General features: G+C 34.3%; 1 protein-coding gene across 1 annotated transcript in view; it reads right to left on the bottom strand.

Moving 5' to 3' along the window:
- Nucleotides 1-18,751, bottom strand: part of LOC143078495 (beta-hexosaminidase subunit beta-like) — a 31,795-nt gene extending 13,044 nt beyond the window's left edge. Inside the window, exons 1-8 of the mRNA XM_076253356.1 lie at nt 18,566-18,751; nt 14,969-15,436; nt 11,983-12,092; nt 9,222-9,332; nt 5,762-5,863; nt 4,720-4,825; nt 3,238-3,445; nt 375-479 (exon numbers count right to left, since the gene is read on the bottom strand). Coding sequence (XP_076109471.1) covers nt 375-479; nt 3,238-3,445; nt 4,720-4,825; nt 5,762-5,863; nt 9,222-9,332; nt 11,983-12,092; nt 14,969-15,353 — 1,127 coding nt within the window. The 5' untranslated portion in view covers nt 15,354-15,436; nt 18,566-18,751. The remainder of the gene's footprint in view (nt 1-374; nt 480-3,237; nt 3,446-4,719; nt 4,826-5,761; nt 5,864-9,221; nt 9,333-11,982; nt 12,093-14,968; nt 15,437-18,565) is intronic.
- Between the last annotated feature and the right edge of the window lie 3,336 nt (nt 18,752-22,087).

Genomic DNA, 22,087 nt, shown 5'->3' with positions numbered 1-22,087 from the left:
CACTTGGCCCTTCGGGCCAGGTGAGCTAAAAACTAAACAAATAGACGTCCCCCCCTTATAGCTGTAGTAAATGTAACTGACTATTTGGAATCAGAAATGCCTTATTCAGTTAGACAGGACAAACAATGGCACTCAATAATCGAAAGAGAAAAAACAAACAATGCAACAGGACAAACAATGGCTCTCAATAATAGAAAGAGAAAAAACAAACTAAGACTATGAACAATAAAACATAAATGTTAGGTGTTTCGTGTTCTTCATAACAGTTACAATCAGACTCTCGCTCTAGTAGACAACAACTATTGAGACGTAAACGTGCATGTCAGAAAGTGTTCGGGAGTCTCAATTAGCTTAACTAAGGTTTAAAATATTACCTATTTGTGTACCATTCCCAGACAGGTTTCATGACGTCACCATACGATGGCGTTGTAATTCTATTTAACCTGCTTAACAATGCTGAAACTTCTGGATTTGTTACCCTATATGTTAAATGAAAGTAAAACATGTAAAAGATGGAGTAACTGAATATTTCAACATAATAAACTACATATACAAAGTCAAGTAACACATACTAAATCAACACGTGCGCATGGAAAGGAGGAATGTATTTTTCAAATATTTTGCTATAAGACAATTCAGTTGAATTTGAAGGATACCAGAGGGACATTCAGAGGAACCTTGACCAAATCAGAAAAATTATTATTATCTAGACCGAGGAACCTGTTCCAATTTAGATTATCTTGACCATGTATTGTTCCTGTCTAGGTTTCTAAACCATGTGTTGCTCCTGTCAGAATTTTCAGATTATATGTGCTGTTCTTTCATGGTTTATTTATTATGAGTTGTTCCTCAAAAATTTTAAGACTATGCGTTGTGTAGTTATATATGTAGTTCCTATCAGGTATTAAGATGTTGTTCCTGTCAGGCTTTCCGAACGATGTGTTGTCCCTGTTATAGTTTCTAGAGTATATGTTGTTCCTGTTATGGTTTCTAGACCATGTGTTGTTCTTGTCATGGTTTCTAGACCATGTGTTGTTCCTGTCATAGTTTCTAGACCATGTGTTGTTCTTGTCATGGTTTCTAGACCATGTGTTGTTCTTGTCATGGTTTCTAGACCATGTGTTGTTCCTGTCATGATTTCTAGACCATGTGTTGTCCCTGTCATGATTTCCAAACGATATGTTGTTCCTGTCATAGTTTTTAGACCATGTGTTGTTCCTGTCATAGTTTCTAGACCATGTGTTACACTTGTCTTGTTTTCTATACGATGTATAGTTTCTATCAGACTTTCTATATAGATATAAAATATGTGGTATGAGTGCCAATGAGACAACTCTCAATTTATAAAAGTAAACCATTAAGGTAAAAAAGTACGGTCATCAACACGATGCTTTGCCTCACACCGAACAGCAAGCTATAAGGGGCCCCAAGTATTACTGGACTAGTGTAAAACAATCCAAACGGGAAAAACAACTGTCTAATCTATATAAAAACAAGAAACGAGAAACACGTATGAACCACATCAACAAACGACAGCTACTGAACAACAGATTCCTGACTTAGGACAGGTGCAAACAAATGCTGCTGGTTTAAACGTTTTAATGGTACCAAACTTTCGCCCTTTTCTGAAACAATAGTGTAACATCACAACAAAGAAATACACACTATAAAATATCGATTGAAATGGCTTAACGCAATCAAAAGACATATAAACACAAGTGGACATACACTTATCGAATACATTTGATCTATGATACAATGTAAATACAAATTCAATAAAATAAGGGATGAATATTTAAAATTATATCGCTGTGAAATGTGAAACAGTTTCAGAAAAACAAAAAATAAGCTTGTAAAAAAATCTGCCATTTGTAATATTATCACAGGTAAATGAAAATAATTTTGTTGTTAGGTATACATACACAGTTCAAATGGAGAAAGGAAATATTTATGCAAAATGAACAATGTTGATGTTCATAGTACGATGTAGTGAAAATTCATTGTAATACCAAACACTTATCAAAGCTGGTATATAGACCAGATATAACCCTGAATAAGTAAACATTAATAACAAACAAGTATAATAAATTACAAATAGTATCAACAGGTGAAATAAACAAGAAAGTACGACTTGAGAGTACTCGCAGTAACTGACAGCTACTTAAAAAGCAAAAACAGATAATAATAAAAAAAAATCATACATCAGAGACTAAAATTAACTAAAACACATCTCAGGGATTTATGATTTTAACGTCATGTACAGTCAAAGAAGACATGACTTGTGCAATGCCAAAATTAAATGTACCGACTGGCAGTAGGATAGTTAGACGAACATTTCTTTATAGATTAAAATGTTTTGTTTCTATCAAAGTTTTTCTTGTGTGCTTCCTGTCAGGGTTTCTAGACTATGTTCTGTGCCTGTCAAGGCCCCAAGACCATGTGTTATACCTTGTTGTTGATCGGTATGTGCTTGTAAGCCCTTCTTTGATCACATGAATTATCATTGATCATGTTAATATGGTCATAATTATAAATTAACTGTTTACAAAAATTTCGAATTTTTGAAATACTAAGGCTTTTCTATCTCAGGAGTAGATTACCTGAGCTGCATTAGGCAAAATTTTTAGGAATTTGGTCCTCAATGCTCTTCAACTTCGTACTTTATTTTGCCTTTTTAACTTTTTTGAATTCGAGCGTCACTGATGAGTCTTTTGTGGACGAAACCCGCGTCTGGCGTAAATAAAAAAAATAATCTTGGTATCTATGATGAATTTATTGTACCTCTTTTTTTTCTGATAGAATTGATATAGTTTGATATAGTTTGTTGTATTGTCCCGTACCCTTGGTCATCCCTATTATATCATATTATCCATTTTAAAGCTATAAATCAAACGTAACAGAGAGAGAACCAACCGCGTAAATATAAATCTGTAAAAAAGAGGAAATGACAAGAAACAGCTAGATGGAAAGAAAGACACACAAGAACACTTTATTACTAACATCAAATAAAAACCTAAAAGTTTTAAAACAGGTGATCCTCTAAGTGTTATAAAGCAATAAAGATAAATACGGACTTATAATACTCTTTTTTATTGTAAATTTGTACCAGGCCCTATCTTTTTCCAGATAAAACAATAATGGGGAAATTTAAAGAAAAGTATTTACCATATCGGTAATAAATAAATAATAAACTTTATATGAGTTAAATAGTAATGAGGGGACCTCAGTATTACTAACCAACACTCAAGGGGCACTTCATCTCCACCAAGATGTAAAACTTTCTCTGGAAAAACATCCATAACTTCAGTAAAAAGTTTCTTTAGGAAAGCAAACGTAGAATTCCTTGCAGGATTCAGGGGTCCATAATAACCTTGTACTTTTCTTGAGTTAGTGTAACACTGTGTTAAAATGTCTGGATATCCGAATCCCCAGGAATACACGTGACCTAAAAAAAACGGATAGGTTATATACATAATCGGCGAGCTGTTTAAACTGAGTCGGTACTTAGAATGAAGATTGTTTTACATGAAATGTGGTGCAAACATTGAAGCAAAGCTTCTAGTTTGTTATTTTAATAGATTTGAATGATCTTCTCTATATCCTGATAAATACTAATGATGGACAGAACAAAAGTAATAAGTCGTTATGTTGTCCATTAAATCTGAGAGCAGGATTCGAACATAAGTGGAGAAACCCCTTTGGATTTCAAATTCTAGTTCAATCGTATTTTAGCATTGTCAGCATGACTTTTGCCATTGATGTGATTTTAAATGTATTTGAAGCAATTGGAATTCTTTAACAGAAGGCAGCTGTTATTAAAATATGATTAACGCATTCAAAATAGGAAATTATATTATTTTATCTTTACTCAAGTATACAAAAAAATTTATTCATCAAATAATTAATTTCTTTGTAGTAAACGTGTTCAGACTAATATATGTTTTAAATGAATTTGATTTGCCATGTGAACTGTTGCATAAAGTGGAGTAGACATCAATGAAACCACAACCAAACAATTCATAAAACTATAATTGATTAAGGTTGGCAAGTTTCAATTGATATGCAAGGTTTTTTTTAAAAGGGGGGGGGTAAGAAAATTCAAACTGGAGAGGACTAGATAATTTTTTTTCTCATATTATTAAGAACGCTTCAGATATATAGGTTTTTCTACTAACATAACTCTTTCTGTTGCACATGTTCCATATTTCCTGCTTCGGGGACAAAGACGGATACAAACTCACAATAAACTTACGAGGCTTGTCAAATACAAACCAAACTTACCAGGTGTGTCATATCTATATCAAACTTACCGGGTGTGTCATATTTATACCAAACTTACCAGGTGTGTCACATTTATACCAAACTCACCTGTTATGTCACATTAATACCAAACTTAATAGGTGTGTCATATTTATAACAAACGTACCTGGTGTGTCATATTTATACCAAACTTACCGGGTGTGTCATATTCATACCAAACTTACCAGGTGTGTCATATTTATATCAAACATATCTGGTGTCATATCTATACCAAACTTACCGAGTGTGTCATATCTATACCAAACTTACTGGGTGTGACATATCTATACCACACTTATCATACATGTATGTGTCAAATATACACCAAACTTCCCAGGTGAGTCAAATTCACATCCAACTTCCCAGGTGAGTCAAATTCACACCAAATTACCAGACCTATCAAATGTATACCAAACTTACCTGGTGTGTCAAATTCTGGTATTACTCGTACACCACGTAGTCGAGCGTACTCTACGATGTCTGCAATGTCTTCGTGGTTATATGTGAGTAATGGATGCTGAGCGCCCTGAAACATGAACATACAGTGTAACTTCTTCCTTTATTCATTATTACACTAGAACTTGACCTCTTTATAAAACGGTTTCATAATTTAATCACGATTAGGCTGACCATTATAGAAAATCTTAGTCACGATTCTATTGTCGTAACCACAATCTCGTCATTATTTTCTCTATCTTGAATTAGATTATCATAGAACTTTTTCTACCATGAGCAGCATGACTGTGTCATAAGTTGAGCAGGATCAGCTTATCTTTCCGGATTACTTCATGAGATCACTCACATTTACAGGTGGTGTTCGTGTTGCTTCGTCTTTAGTTTTCTATGTAATATTTAATGACCTTTAGTTGTAAACTTCTATGCCATGTGTTCTCTGGTGGAAAATTGTCTCATTTGGCAATCTTATTACATCTTCTAATTTTTAAATTGTTTCCTTCCGTCGTCCTTAGTCGTTAGCAATGACAGTAACTGTTTAAGATTTTCTTAGACTATATCTTTTGACTCCCATGACAATTAAACTTAATTCAAAAGTAAGTTTTAAGACTAATTTCATTCGTGATTAAAACCCAATTAATAACTGTTTAAAACTTAAAATGAACAAAATATAAAAGGACTTATATTTCAACCTTCCCAATTAAAAAGTAATTCAGCCTCTATTCTTATATATGGATCTCTTTTCCTTATTAGGCTTTGATTCAAACGCTATGCCTATTTATTGCGGTTTCTCATCTTAACATTGTACTCGTCGAGTTGTTCTTTAAAAAAACTCTAAAACACAACACGATTCAGGGAGAAGGGTTGAGGCAACAGTTATCAAGACGAATGTGTCGTCATTTAATCCTAACATAGATATATACATACCTTACCACTTAGATCTGGGAATACTTTACTCTGGTAAGGAATGTGTTGTTGTCATTTAATCCTAACATATATATATACCTACCTTACCACTTAGATCTGGGAATACTTTACTCTGGTAAGGAAAGGACTGATCATCTACTAAGTGCCAGTGTAGAACGTTCATTTTGTTCTGGAACATTCCGTCCTAAAATAATAAGTGTTTAAAACTAGAGGCTCTCAAGAGCCTGTATCGCTCACCTGATTCTACTTGGGTTTTTGAAATCATATAAAAAAATATAAAATTTGGCTAAAAGTGACAACACAACCTCATTTATAAGGAAAGGAACATGTTTAATTTCATTCAAAAGTCCCCCACTGGCGGCCATCTTGGATGACGGATCGGCTACAAAGTAACAACACTTGGTCAGCACCTCATAAGGAACATTCATGCCATGTTTAGTTTTATTCCATTCAGTGGTTCTCTAAAAGAAGTCATTTGTATGCATTTCCAATAGGGTCCTATGTTAAACTAAGTCCCCTGCTGGCGGCCATCTTGGATGATGGATCGGCTACAAAGTAACAACACTTGGTCAGCACCTCATAAGGAACATTCATGCAATGTTTGGTTTTATTCCATTCAGTAGTTCTCTAAAAGAAGTCATTTGTATGCATTTCCCATAGGGTCCTATGTTAAACTAAGTCCCCGCTGGCGGCCATCTTGGATGATGGATCGGCTACAAAGTAACAACACTTGGTCAGCACTCCATAAGGAACATTCATGCTATGTTTGGTTTCATTCCATTCAGTGGTTCTCTAAAAGAAGTCATTTGTATGAATTTCCCATAGGGTCCTATGTTAAACTAAGTCCCCTGCTGGCAGCCATCTTGGATGATGGATCGGCTACAAAGTAACAACACTTGGTCAGCACCTCATAAGGAACATTCATGCAATGTTTGGTTTTATTCCATTCAGTGGTTCTCTAAAAGAAGTCATTTGTATGCATTTCCCATAGGGTCCTATGTTAAACTAAGTCCCCCGCTGGCGGCAATCTCGGATAATGGATCGGCTACAAAGTAACAACTCTTGGTCAGCACCACATTAGGAACATTCATGCCATGTTTGATTTCATTCCATTCAGTGGTTCTCTAAAAGAAGTCATTTGTATGCATTTCCCATAGGGTCCTATGTTAAACTAAGTCCCCCGCTGGCGGCCATCTTGGATGATGGATCGGCTACAAAGTAACAACACTTGGTCAGCACCCCATAAGGAACATTCATGCTATGTTTGGTTTTATTCCATTCAGTGGTTCTCTAGAAGAAGTCATTTGTATGCATTTCCCATAGGGTCCTATGTTAAACTAAGTCCCCGACTGGCGGCCATCTTGGATGATGGATCAGCAACAAAGTAACAACACTTGGTCAGCACCTCATAAGGAACATTCATGCCATGTTTGGTTTCATTCCATTCAGTGGTTCACTAGAAGAAGTCATTTGTATGCATTTCCCATAGGGTCCTATGTTAATCTAAGTCCCCCGCTGGCGGCCATCTTGGATGATGGATCGGCTACAAAGTAACAACACTTGGTCAGCACCCCATAAGGAACATTCATGCAATGTTTGGTTTTATTCCATTCAGTGGTTCTCTAAAAGAAGTCATTTGTATGCATTTCCCATAGGGTCCTATGTTAAACTAAGTCCCCCGCTGGCGGCAATCTCGGATAATGGATCGGCTACAAAGTAACAACTCTTGGTCAGCACCACATTAGGAACATTCATGCCATGTTTGATTTCATTCCATTCAGTGGTTCTCTAAAAGAAGTCATTTGTATGCATTTCCCATAGGGTCCTATGTTAAACTAAGTCCCCCGCTGGCGGCCATCTTGGATGATGGATCGGCTACAAAGTAACAACACTTGGTCAGCACCCCATAAGGAACATTCATGCTATGTTTGGTTTTATTCCATTCAGTGGTTCTCTAAAAGAAGTCATTTGTATGCATTTCCCATAGGGTCCTATGTTAAACTAAGTCCCCGACTGGCGGCCATCTTGGATGATGGATCAGCAACAAAGTAACAACACTTGGTCAGCACCTCATAAGGAACATTCATGCCATGTTTGGTTTCATTCCATTCAGTGGTTCTCTAAAAGAAGTCATTTGTATGCATTTCCCATAGGGTCCTATGTTAATCTAAGTCCCCCGCTGGCGGCCATCTTGGATGATGGATCGGCTACAAAGTAACAACACTTGGTAAGCACCCCATAACGAACATTCATGCTATGTTTAGTTTTATTCCATTCAGTGGTTCTCTAAAAGAAGTCATTTGTATGCATTTCCCATAGGATCCTATGTTAAACTAAGTCCCCTGCTGGCGGCCATCTTTGATGATGGATCGGCTACAAAGTAACAACACTTGGTCAGCACATCATAAGGAACATTCATGCCATGTTTGGTTTCATTCCATTCAGTGGTTCACTAGAAGAAGTCATTTGTATGCATTTCCCATAGGGTCCTATGTTAATCTAAGTCCCCCGCTGGCGGCCATCTTGGATGATGGATCGGCTACAAAGTAACAACACTTGGTCAGCACCCCATAAGGAACATTCATGCTATGTTTAGTTTTATTCCATTCAGTGGTTCTCTAAAAGAAGTCATTTGTATGCATTTCCCATAGGGTCCTATGTTAAACTAAGTCCCCGGCTGGCGGCCATCTTGGATGATGGATCGGCAACAAAATAACAACACTTGGTCAGCACCTCATAAGGAACATTCATGCCATGTTTGGTTTCATTCTATTCAGTGGTTCTCTAAAAGAAGTCATTTGTATGCATTTCCCATAGCGTCCTATGTTAAACTAAGTCCCCTGCTGGCGGCCATCTTGGATGATGGATCGGCTACAAAGTAACAACACTTGGTCAGCACCTCATAAGGAACATTCATGCCATGTTTGGTTCCATTCCATTCAGTGGTTCTCTAGAAGAAGTTCAAAATGTAAATTGTTAACAACGACGACGACGGACGACGACGACGGACGACGGACGCCAAGTGGTGAGAAAAGCTCACTTGGCCCTTCGGGCCAGGTGAGCTAAAAATAGTATTAAAATCATTTCCGTCTTTTTTTCAACTTGTCATTATCAAAGATACCATAAATAAGCATTTATTCTTGAAAAAGAAACCATGAGCCCGAAGTTTAAAATGAATGATTGGTATTTCTTACAGTTGTTTCTATTACTCTAAAAACATTCAATCCTCATGATATGTTTGTGTGATCGACTTTCCCGTAATGCCATTTGCAGTAACAATTATATATGATTCACAGCTAGCAACGGACGATACCGACCCGACGGCATGTTTTTCTATATTAGATCCCGCCATTTTCCTAAATGAAAGCTTGCAAATAGCATGACTATCTTTAAAACTAACTTTGATCAGTAGCCGATTTATATAGGGAATATATATAAGGGATATTCATATTAGATAGTTCACACATAACGTTACCTTACCAATTGAATATACAGAAATATAAAGAAGGTGGAATGTATGATAAATTTATTAACATACTTACTAAAACATTATATATAACGTCTTTTGTCATAAAATGTCTGGCAGAATCAACAAGAACACCTCTATGTTTAAAACGAGGAAAATCTCGTATTAGTGTATCACGAACAAAATACTAAAAAATAAGTAAAAAATATATTCAATGATGTTATCTGTTTCTATGTTAATAAGGGTTTGTTTAATTAACATGTAGCCTTGACGCATTTTGTGTCAGCTGTTTGGACATATAGTTTGACTATATTCATGTTATTTCAGTGGTCAAAAGTATATATTCCCAGCGTGATGATTTCAAGCTGTCGTATTGTAATAGTTTTTAAAGGTACCAGACTTATAATTGGATACACCAGACGCCGTTTCGTCAACATAAGACTCATCAGTGACGCTCAGATAACTAGAGGCTCTAAAGAGCCTGTGTCGCTCACCTTGGTCTATGTGAATATTAAACAAAGGAAGCAGATGGATTCATGACAAAATTGTGTTTTGGTGATGGTGATGTGTTTGTACATCTTACTTTAATAAACAGTCTTGCTGCTTACAATTATCTCTATCTATAATGAACTCGGCCCAGTAGTTTCAGTGGAAAATGTTAATAAAAATTTACAAATTTTATGAAAATTGTTAAAAGTTGACTATAAAGGACAATTACTCCTTGAGGGTCAATTGACCATTTCAGTCATGTTGACTTATTTGTAAATCTTACTTTGCTGAACAGTATTGCTGTTTACAGTTTATCTCTATCTATGATAATATTCAAGATAATAACCCAAAACAGCAAAATTTCCTTAAAATTATCGATTCAGGGGCAGCAACCCAACAACGAGTTGTCCGATTCATCTGAAAATTTCAGGGCAGATAGATCTTGACCTGATAAACAATATTAACCATTGTCAGATTTGCTCTAAATGCTTTGGTTTTTGAGTTATAAGCCAAAAACTGCATTTTACCCCCTATGTTCTATTTTTAGCCGTGGCGGCCATCTTGATTTGATGGCCGGGTCACCGGACACATTTTTTAAACTAGATACCCCAAAGATGATTGTGGCCAAGTTTGGATTAATTTGGCCCAGTAGTTTCAGAGAAGAAGATTTTTGTAAAAGATTACTAAGATTTACGAAAAATGGTTAAAAATTGACTATAAAGGGCAATAACTCCTAAAGGGGTCAACTGACCATTTCAGTCATGTTGACTTATTTGTAAATCTCACTTTGCTGAACATTATTGCTGTTGACAGTTTATCTCTATCTATAATAATATTCAAGATAATAACCAAAAACAGTAAAAATTCCTTAAAATTACCAATTCAGGGGCAGCAACCCAACAACGGGTTGTCCGATTCATCTGAAAATTTCAGGGCAGATAGATCTTGACCTGATAAACAATTTTACTTCGTCAGATTTGCTCTAAATGCTTTGGTTTTTGAGTTATAAGCCAAAAACTGCATTTTACCCCCTATGTTCTATTTTTAGCCATGGCGGCCATCTTGGTTGGTTTGCCGGGTCACCGGACATAATTTTTAAACTAGATACTCCGGACGCCAAGAGATGAGAAAAGCTCACTTTGCCCTTTGAGCCAGGTGAGCTAAAAAATGGTATGCTATTTTGTATATGTACCATTATATAAAGAGCTTGACATATGATATATTGTATGTGTACAATCATATAGAGAGCTTGACATATGATACATTGTATTCGTACACTCATATATAGAGCTTGACATATAATATATTGTATATGAACAATCATATACAGAGCTTGAAATATGATATATTGTATATGTACACCCATAAACAAAACTTGACATATTTCATTTTATTTTACATAAATAAATCCGTTAGTTTTCTCGTTTGAATTGTTTTACATTGTCTTTATATGTAAATGCATATGGAGTTTGACGTATACTTTATTGTTAATATACAATCATATTTATAGCTTGACATATGTTTTGCAGCAAATATACAATTATAAATAGAGATGGACATAAGATATAATGTGTTTGTACAATCATATATAGAACTTGACATATAATATGTTTTAATATGGGCAATCATATAGAGAGATTGACATATGATATATTGTATATGTATAATCATATATAGAACTAGACATATGATATATTGTATATGTGTACAATTATATAGAGTTTGACATATACCATACGTTGTGTTCGTACAATTTTCTACATTATATAATCTACTGACAGGTGAAAACTAAAGGAAATAAACACTAGATAGATAACAATATATACACCAGGTGAATTACAAAAACCAAGTGAATTACAAAACCTGTTACACAAATATTTGTTATACTGCTGCATTTCTGTACTAAATTTTTTTTTAATGTTTAGTACTGTTTCTTTACTTTAAAATTATTGTAATGTTTACAGTACTTAAAATTTTTAGTACAGAAATAATACCAACAGTGATCACAATATTCCATGTTTTATAATCATAACTTTAAGAGATATGAAATAGACAAACTTTCAAAATGCTGAAAATGTCACGGTTGTAACCGAAAATCTGTAGAACTTTAATTTCAAGCAACAAATCAAGTACTGTACAAAACAGGTACCTATAAATATCACAAAATAGTACTGAATATTAAAAGTAGATTTCCAGTGCTACATATTTTTGGTACACATTTAGTTCTTATGCAAAAGTAGATGTGAATGTTATGGTGAATTTCTGGTATCCTTTCAAAACTGCTAAATAAACTATATTTTTTATGAGTGTGTCTATTAATAGAATAATTAAGTTTTCTGTTGATTTACCTGATCTTTCCAGGAAAATATAACTTGACTGAGTGTTTCTAGCCCCCTAAGTGCACCCCATACTTCATCACTCATAAGCACTATTCCAAAGTTCTTGATCAGCAAGCTGTCTACAGAAAACAATATAATTCCAGAACTTATAATGAGAGAAGTTATTTTTTTCATCATTTCCCCCCTTTTTTCTTTTATCTTATTTTTTTTTTTACTATGGAAGAATATTATGTAAAAAATGTCATTAAAAAGGCAAACACCATTTTGCTTTGAACTGTCAAAAAAAATTATTGGATTTATATACTTGTTCATATTTCGATTGTTTTTTTTTACAATCTATTAAATAATTCAAACTTATTATGTTTGTTTTGTATTTCTTTTCATACTTTGATGGATTACTTTTTAATGCCAAGTGGAAAATCAAATGCATATTTAGGACGAGGACATGCTTATATAATACATTCGAACCTCGTTGTATCGAACTCGGTTATGTTGAAAACTCGGATGAGTCGAAGTTATTTCTCGGTCCCGGTAAAAAATTCCCGTTTGATCAATGCATCATTACCTCTGATGAGTGGAACATTTGCCTAGAGTAGCACTGAAGTTATGTACAAAATTCCCGTTTGATCAATGCATAATTACCTCTGATGAGTCGAACATTTGCCTAGAGTAGCACTGAAGTTATGTACAAAATTCCCGTTTGATCAATGCATAATTACCTCTGATGAGTCGAACATTTGCCTAGAGTAGCACTGAAGTTATGTACAAAATTCCCGTTTGATCAATGCATAATTACCTGTGATGAGTGGAACATTTGCCTAGAGTAGCACTGAAGTTATGAACAAAATTCCCGTTTGACCAAAGCATAATTACCTCTGATGAGTGGAACATTTGCCTAGAGTAGCACTGAAGTAATGTACAAAATTCCCGTTTGACCAATGCATAATTACCTGTGATGAGTGGAACATTTGCCTAGAGTAGCACTGAAGTTATGTATAAAATTCCCGTTTGATCAATGCATAATTACCTGTGATGAGTTTGACATTTGCCTAGAGTAGCACTGAAGTTATGTACAAAATTCCCGTTTGATCAATGCATAATTACCTCTGATGAGTGGAACATTTGCCTAGAGTAGAACTGAAGTTATGTACAAAATTCCCGTTTGATCAATGCATAATTACCTCTGATAAGTTTGACATTTGCCTAGAGTAGCACTGAAGTTATGTACAAAATTCCCGTTTGACTAATGCATAATTACCTGTGATGAGTTTGACATTTGCCTAGAGTAGAACTGAAGTTATGTACAAAATTCCCGTTTGATCAATGCATAATTACCTCTGATGAGTGGAACATTTGCCTAGAGTAGAACTGAAGTTATGTACAAAATTCCCGTTTGATCAATGCATAATTACCTCTGATAAGTGAAACATTTGCCTAGAGTAGCACTGAAAGTATGTACAAAATTCCCGTTTAATCAATGCATAATTACCTGTGATGAGTTTCACATTTGCCTAGAGTAGCACTGAAGTTATGTACAAAATTCCCGTTTGATCAATGCATAATTACCTCTGATGAGTGGAACATTTGCCTAGAGTAGAACTGAAGTTATGTACAAAATTCCCGTTTGATCAATGCATAATTACCTCTGATAAGTGGAACATTTGCCTAGAGTAGCACTGAAGTTATGTACAAAATTCCCGTTTGACCAATGCATAATTACCTGTGATGAGTTTGACATTTGCCTAGAGTAGCACTGAAGTTATGTACAAAATTCCCGTTTGATCAATGCATAATTACCTGTGATGAGTTTGACATTTGCCTAGAGTAGCACTGAAGTTATGTACAAAATTCTCGTTTGATCAATGCATAATTACCTGTGATGAGTTTGACATTTGCCTAGAGTAGCACTGAAGTTATGTACAAAATTCCCGTTTGACCAATGCATAATTACCTGTGATGAGTTTGACATTTGCCTAGAGTAGCACTGAAGTTATGTACAAAATTCCCGTTTGATCAATGCATAATTACCTCTGATGAGTGGAACATTTGCCTAGAGTAGCACTGAAGTTATGTACAAAATTCCCGTTTGATCAATGCATAATTATCTGTGATGAGTGGAACATTTGCCTAGAGTAGCACTGAAGTTATGTACAAAATTCCCGTTTGATCAATGCATAATTACCTGTGATAAGTGGAACATTTGCCTAGAGTAGCACTGAAGTTATGTACAAAATTCCCGTTTGATCAATGCATAATTACCTGTGATGAGTGGAACATTTGCCTAGAGTAGCACTGAAGTTATGTACAAAATTCCCGTTTGATCAATGCATAATTACCTGTGATGAGTTTGACATTTGCCTAGAGTAGCACTGAAGTTATGTACAAAATTCCCGTTTGATCAATGCATAATTACCTGTGATGAGTTTGACATTTGCCTGGAGTAGCACTGAAGTTATGTACAAAATTCCCGTTTGATCAATGCATAATTACCTCTGATGAGTTTGACATTTGCCTAGAGTAGCACTGAAGTTATGTACAAAATTCCCGTTTGATCAATACATAATTACCTGTGATGAGTGGAACATTTGCCTAGAGTAGAACTGAAGTTATGTACACTTTTCAAACATGTAACTTGTTATGTACAGTTGCTTTAATATACAAATTATGGAAGTAATTGTTGTTAGAAGCGCCTTATTCCCATAGCTTACGTTTTAAGCAAATATCACCTTTAACTCGGCAATGTATAGTCTAAGGTGAATTGTGGCTAACAAAAACTCGGTCTCTTATTTCAGTAGTATATTTCATACTTTTACTTTACGTTAATTCATAGAATGAGTATTTTACTATTTTATTATAAGTTGCATTGAAAATTGTTTGACTCCCAAAATAGGCTAAATTACATGCAGGTTTGGAGGTGTGAACAAAATGTTTATATTCATAGCAAAGAAAGGTTTTAGTGTATAATCTGGGACACGATTGGGTTATAAATACGTACAAGATTCGTCTGACTGAAGCTTTGGATACTTTGAACACGCAGAATTCACATATATGTGAAATGTTGTGAGATTAACAGCTTTGGTATATTTTGAATGCTGATATTTTTTGTCTAAGCTTTCAAATCCCGATCCTTCAATATGCACTAAGTTTGTATAGTATTCCTCTAAGGCAAACCTAAACACATTTTCTTCAAATCTTTTAACAGCACTTTCTAATACATCACAAGTATTATTCCTGATTTTTATATTCAACGGTTCGGTAATTCTAAACACAATATTTTCGTTGACTTCATATTTCTGTGGTAATGGCCAAGGTTCTCCTATCGTAGCAATCGGAGCTCTTCTTATCATCAGTGGATTCATGGGAACATTTTTGAACTTCATATAATAATTTCCCGCCGTTAGAGATAGAGATATGTTCGGAACCAATGATCTCTCGTGGCTCTGGTATCGTAATCTATTTGCATCTGTGAAATAAACAGGATAAAATACACACACAAATTTGAAAAAATCCCCAACCATTATTGAAGTGATATAAGTTAACAATAAATCCTATTTTGATCTGATGTCTTCTATGTTAAAACCATCTGTCGACAAATCGTATATAATTTTTTTTCCATATTAATAATAAGTTGATATGTAGGGTAGACATAAATTCAAATGCAACGGAATACAGTCAAACGAAAAAGACTTTCAGAGGTTAACATTTTGCCTTAGTTTATGTTAATTTAAATCAATAATAGAAGCTTTAGGATGATACATATTTTGTGATATATAATTTTTATTATATTCAATAGAGATAAAACGTAAAAACACTTATTTTTTTCTCTCTTTCAATTTCTGCTTTTCGTGTATGTAGAAGGGGGGACATTTTCACTTAATTTTACATCAATTGCTAAACACGCAGAATTTAAAAAACTGTTTTACATGATCTTACATGGCACCTTTTCTAAACACAATTTTTATATACATACACATATAAAACCGTGGTAATAAAGGTAAACTTGAGAGAAGCTTTTTGTAGAGATGCGGGATTTTCTCGTCGCTGTGTTGAAGACTCAATAGTGGCCTTCGAATGTGTTCTGCTCTTTAGTCAGGTTGTTATCTCTATGGTCGGGTTGCTATCTCTTTGACACATTCCCCATTTCCATTCTCAGTTTTATATACAGTAAATAGATATAGGAAGATAGTCAGCTATAAAAGTCATTGGCAAGAAAAATGATAAACAATTCAAAAGCCAAATCCAACGGTTTAACTTGTGTGCCAAACTCATTCTTTTTGCAGCAGGCAGCAATAAGTTTATACAATATTAATTAGCAACGTAGAAATGTATTTCGAGTCCACGATCTTCAATAATATTGTTTCTGCAGAAAACTTTCTTTGGACAGTTTATAATTGTGAGTAAGTTAGTTTGTAATTTTATTGAAATAAAGTCCAACCATTGGAATATCATCATCAAATGAACATATACATACATGTGTTTACACAATTACACAAAATTATTAAACAACATTACATTGAACAAAACAATTCACACTGACGGCAAGTCAGAATAGGGACGTTAAATCTGATGCCTCGTGTAACCAGAGTACCACGCTCTTTGCACGTTACGAATCCTTGCAACAACTCTTTGAGTGGTCCGTAGGTTGCCTTTTGCGAGGCAAAATTACTGTTCCTATCCAATATACCGTCATTTTCCAGTGGCAGTCCAAATTTCCCCGACCATCATGTCCTCTATTATTACTTGATTAACCTTTAGTAGTTTTTGTTTTAAAACATGTTCTCATCTATGTATGAAATATTTGCCACTGGATGTTAAGCAACCAACACTCAATCAACAATCAATCAATCAATTAATACTGATTCCACGACTGAGTTTCAAAGAATTTACAGGTTGTCTCCCTTATTACACAACAATAGAAATACTATGGTCGGGATTTTGTCTCTTTAGCACATTCCCCATTTCCATTCTCAATTTTATTTAATTCGATCAGTATAAGTAAAATGTATACAGTGAGTGATTAGTATCATACATCTTGTTTAAAAAAACAGATTAGTACGGTATATGTACCGCAGGTTTCATTTTTTGTGTGGGGCCCAAAAAGGTGGCTGTATGTCGTTGAACTCGTTTGTTCTTATAGTTGAACTGTTGAACACCTGCGACAGGTTAGGCCTGTTCGTGAGGGGGACGGGTGGAGTGAATTGGGGTGGCATAAATTTTCTCAATTGATTTATTGATTTGTTTTTTTATTTTTCATACCGATTGTACGGTATGAGTTTTTCCTGATGGTTGAAGGCCGAAGAGATTAAAAATATATTTGAATGTCAGTCAGAGCAATTGTTTTCAAAAACTATATAATTTTTGAAAAACTTTTTAACTGAAAATATATATATGAAAGGACAAAATAATTAGTTGAAATGACTATCGTCAAATGACTTGTTTATTTTCCTTATTACGAAAATTTTAAGTGGTTTGGATAGCACTGACAATTCAGTGGCGGATCTAGAAATTTTCATAAGGGGCCCACTAACTGCCTAAAAGGAGTCCCACACTAGTCAAGCTCCAGTGATTCCCTACACAATCAATCAAATTTTTTCACACAAAAGGGGGCGGGTTCCTACGCCCTAAATCTGCCTTCGTGACTAATGTCCATTTATTAAATTCTTCTATGATACAGATTATAGGATAGGACTGACTAAGGTTCGTTCATTTAATTCTTTTAGTGATAGAAATTTGGATAGCATTGACTAAGTTTCATTCATTAAATTCGTTCTAGTGATACTTCATATCTATAATGTTTACGTAATACATCAACATGGTGTTGTACTTTTTAGCCCTTAAGGATTTAACTAACATATGTTCTAAATATAGCAATTAAACTACGTGCAACATACATAAAACGTAATTATTTCACAAAATGTTTTCCACAGCCCAACCCTACAAACAAAGAAGTATATATGTGTTTGTGTCTTACTAAAAGTAAAGTTCCTTGTCTCACATTGCAACGTATAAACGTTTGACGTCCTACAAATGACAAAATGTCAAGATCATTCCGGCAAAGAGAGCAGTATCTAACTGTGTCTTAAAATTAACTATGGTAAAGTCAAGAGCCCAACCCTGAGAACAGGGGTGTATATTTTATGTCTTACTAATGGTAAAGTCCCATACCAACCCTGCAAAAAGAGAGAACGAGTTTTGACAGAAGAATAATCTAAATATATACTAGTAACAGATATTTGAACATAATGTATTCTAAAATATAAACTTTTTCGTATTTATCTTAATATTCATAAGAATAATTCAAAATAAAATTTCATTCCTTAGAATTCTTGATATTATATGTAGTTATAAATCGAACTTTAAAGCGAAAATTCGTTCAAATGTATATATAATTGGCAGATAAACAAACTAATTAAACGAAAGGCGTAAGGATAACATACAAAATGTATATTATACTATAGGTATCAACCTAAATGAGAGGTCAGTGATCTAGTTTTAGTATTAAAAAAAAATAGTGGCACTGAAAGTAAAAAATGAAATTGCCGCAAACACCAGACCGAGATTATCATTTAAAACACAAAATATGCCAACTTACATGTTTCTGGTGTGTCTTTCTTTGTGTTCTGTATATATTTTAACCGTTGCGTTGGCCTAGGGTTTTCAGTTATTTGTACGACTTTCTGGAGATTCAGGTTTGTATCTTTTTCATTTCCTCGATGAACGTTCTGGTCGTTGATATGATAATGACAATGGATGGACGATGCCAAACAGCATACAAGCAACAGATGACCAATTCTCAGGTTCATCCCATATCAGAACGTTCTTCAGCTGTATTGAAACCTGATATGTGTAAAAGTAAGATGACTTATGTTTTGTATGGTTCAATGACCATTTGATGGAGTGAGATGTTAAAAGGAAAAGACAAATTTTGTTTGATAATTTCACGATACTAATTATAACATTACGATTAGAGTTAAAAAAAAAAAGAAGGGAAATCGCAAATAAAATATCAAATAAAATTTCCGTTCATGTCAATATTTTGCGCAAAATTTACTTTCAAAGTAACTACTACATCATTTGAACAAATGTTTAATTTTAAAATTCAGTCATAAAAAATCTTTTAACACTCAATCAAGTTGTCACGACACAATATAAAAGGGGAAAGAGACTAATTAAACTTCATTAAATTAACTCAAACTACTTACAATCTTATCTGAAAATACTTCTATGATCACACTATCGATATTAAAATCGAATGTCCATATTTGATTCGACAATCAGTGTGACTTTAAATGGTAATTTCCGTATTAAATTTATGAATGATAATTTATGAATGATTATTAATGATGAATTTTGAAAAATAGTGAACGGAGAGGAAACGGAAGGATTTGATGCCATTGAAATTTTGCTGAAAAAAATGACATGAAACATAAAAATTGTATCAATATGAAATATCCATGCATTGGACGATATTAACTAAAATTGTATAAATTCTTCTATCGTCAGAAAAAAAATATTGATATTAGTAAAAGGTAATAAAATAAACTTACTATAACACTCGTGCATAGTTTTGATCAATATGTAATTTTTTCATTCTTTATTACTCGCTGATAACAAGACAATCCATACTTTTACATTACTTTTATGATAACTATTTGGAATCTAGAATTATTACTGTGCATTTTATCCAGAATCATAAATAATAATTGATGATATAGATTTTGTCCTACCTTCTGAATGATATTTGTTTCAGTCCCATTTTTTCTTCTTCATTTCGACCTTGTTTTCCTTATTAACCAGAAAACTCCTTGATGGCCATGACAATACTTAAAAACTGCGACTTCTTACCTACTAAGGAACTTAACGTGCATGGCAAATCAAATCACTTCGTTTCCAAGATCTACTTACTTCATTTTCAAATCGTTTTACTGAGATCAAACATACAACCGGATTTTTTCCTATATTTCAAGTTGTATGTGTTTTTTTGTTTTTAATTTAATACATTTGTTTCTATATCTACAAATAAAAGCCGTAGGGTAGGAAGATGTCGTTACATGAGATGGGAGATGATAAAATGGGTTGATTAAGATGAAAGTTATGAACTTTTGATCAACATTAAACTTATTTAACATGAAATATCCTTTGGCCAACAAAAGGTAAGTCATCCACCAATGTTAATAGTTACCCTTTCTCCATAATTCGGTTAAACCACAATGCTTATTTAGGTACATAAAAAACATCAATAAGTAAACATTACGTGCGTACTGAGGACAAGTATCTGCCTTGTACATATCAACATGCCGAAACAGATAATGTCTTTATGGTAAGCAAGTCATAAAAATATGAAGTCCTTGTCTCGCCCTGAGTATAGAGACAGAACTTATAAATGTAAAAGACTTGATTTAACTCGACCTGGAATCAAATCAAGTACCAGTAAGCTATCACCAGACCCTCGAAGCTTAGTATCCTATGAAGTCCTTGTCTCGCACTCAGTATAGAGACAGAACTTATAAAGACTTGAGTTAACTTGACCTGGGATCAAATCAAGTACCAGTAAGCTATCACCAGACCATCGAAGCGTAGTATCCTATGAAGTCCTTGTCTCGCCCTCAGTATAACGACAGAACTTATAAAGACTTGATTTAACTTGACCTGGAATCAAATCAAGTACCATTATTAAAGCTATCACGTGACCCTCGAAGCGTAGTATACTTTGATTAGGAGCTAAAAGTTATACTGAATCAAGTTTAAGCTGTTTTCGCCTCGCATATCGGGATTAGCTATCATCATGATCGCTCACAGACTAAACAAGATGTAGTAAAAACAAGCGATAAATACACGTGCGCTAAGAATAAAAAAGAGCCGAAAATTTTTACAAAAACTAGCTTAGTTAGCTTTGCATGAGGGAGCTCTAGTCTTAGTTTATTCATTTAAAAAAATAATAATTTCATTTATCAGCACTTTGTCAATTGCGCTGCGTGTGGACTGCTAGTCCCAAAGATTTTATCATCTCAGTACTTGCTTAGGTACTAGCACGATTTATAACATAACTTTCCTGAGATAAACTTAGAAAATAAGGTTCCAACTAATTTAGGTGAAGTTGTCTTACATCCTTGCCTTCGAAGTTTTACCTGCTTTCAGCATTCCTGGTGAAGGTTAATCCAGATATAAAGAACTATGAACGCATCGAGTTTTCAAAGTGTCTAAATAACCCTTAATAACACTTCTTAAACCAGTGTTAAGGAAACGGTTTTATTTCTTTGGATTTTAATGTAATAGTTTGTTATGTTTATACCTGTAACAGTCTTGTCTAATCTTTGTCATTGAGATATTGCTTTAATTTCAATATTTCACAGGATAAAAAAATTGTACAAGACCGATCATGGTTTATAAATTTGTTGATGTCTTTGGTTCGAAGAGTTAGAAAAGAGTATCAACCCTGTGCTATTAGTATTACGTGATGCAGGATACACTTACCATCCCGGAGCACCTGAGATCCCCCCTGACTTTTTAATGGGGTTCGTGTTGAGCAGTCTTTAGTTTTATATGTTTGGTGGTGGGTTTTTTTGCCATGGCTCTGTCAGTTCATTTTCGACATACGAGTTTTTGCCTATGTTTTGTACGTTGCAGCGCGAATTTTAAGATCTATAATTAATGGTATTTGCTCATCCCTGGCTTTCAAATGTTTAGATTTGAGTGTTTCTGATGGAGGTAGATATAACCAGATGTGGTATGAGTTCCAATGAGACATCTCTAAATCCAAATCACAATTTGTAAATGTAAACCATTACAGGTTAAAGTATGGTATTCAGCACGGAGCATTGGCACACACCGAATAGCAAGCTATAAAGGGCCCCAAAAATGACTAGTGTAAAACCATTCAAACGGAAAAACCAAAACTATAATAATAATATAAAAACGAGAAAACGAGAAAAATTATGAACCACATCAACAAACGAGAACCACCGAACATCAGGTTCCTGACTTAGTACAGGTGCAAACAACTGTAGACCCAGAAAAAAACCAAATTGTGCTTCAATCAAAGCTTTTGCACCAAAGTAAAAGAAATTCTGGTATAACTCACTACAAATCAAGACTATATGCATTATGTTTTTTT

The sequence above is a fragment of the Mytilus galloprovincialis genome, chromosome 6 (assembly GCF_965363235.1).
Source record: "Mytilus galloprovincialis chromosome 6, xbMytGall1.hap1.1, whole genome shotgun sequence".
Taxonomy (NCBI): Eukaryota; Metazoa; Mollusca; class Bivalvia; order Mytilida; family Mytilidae; genus Mytilus; species Mytilus galloprovincialis.
Note: the sequence above shows the minus strand (reverse complement) of the source record. Positions and strands in the feature narration are given on the sequence as shown.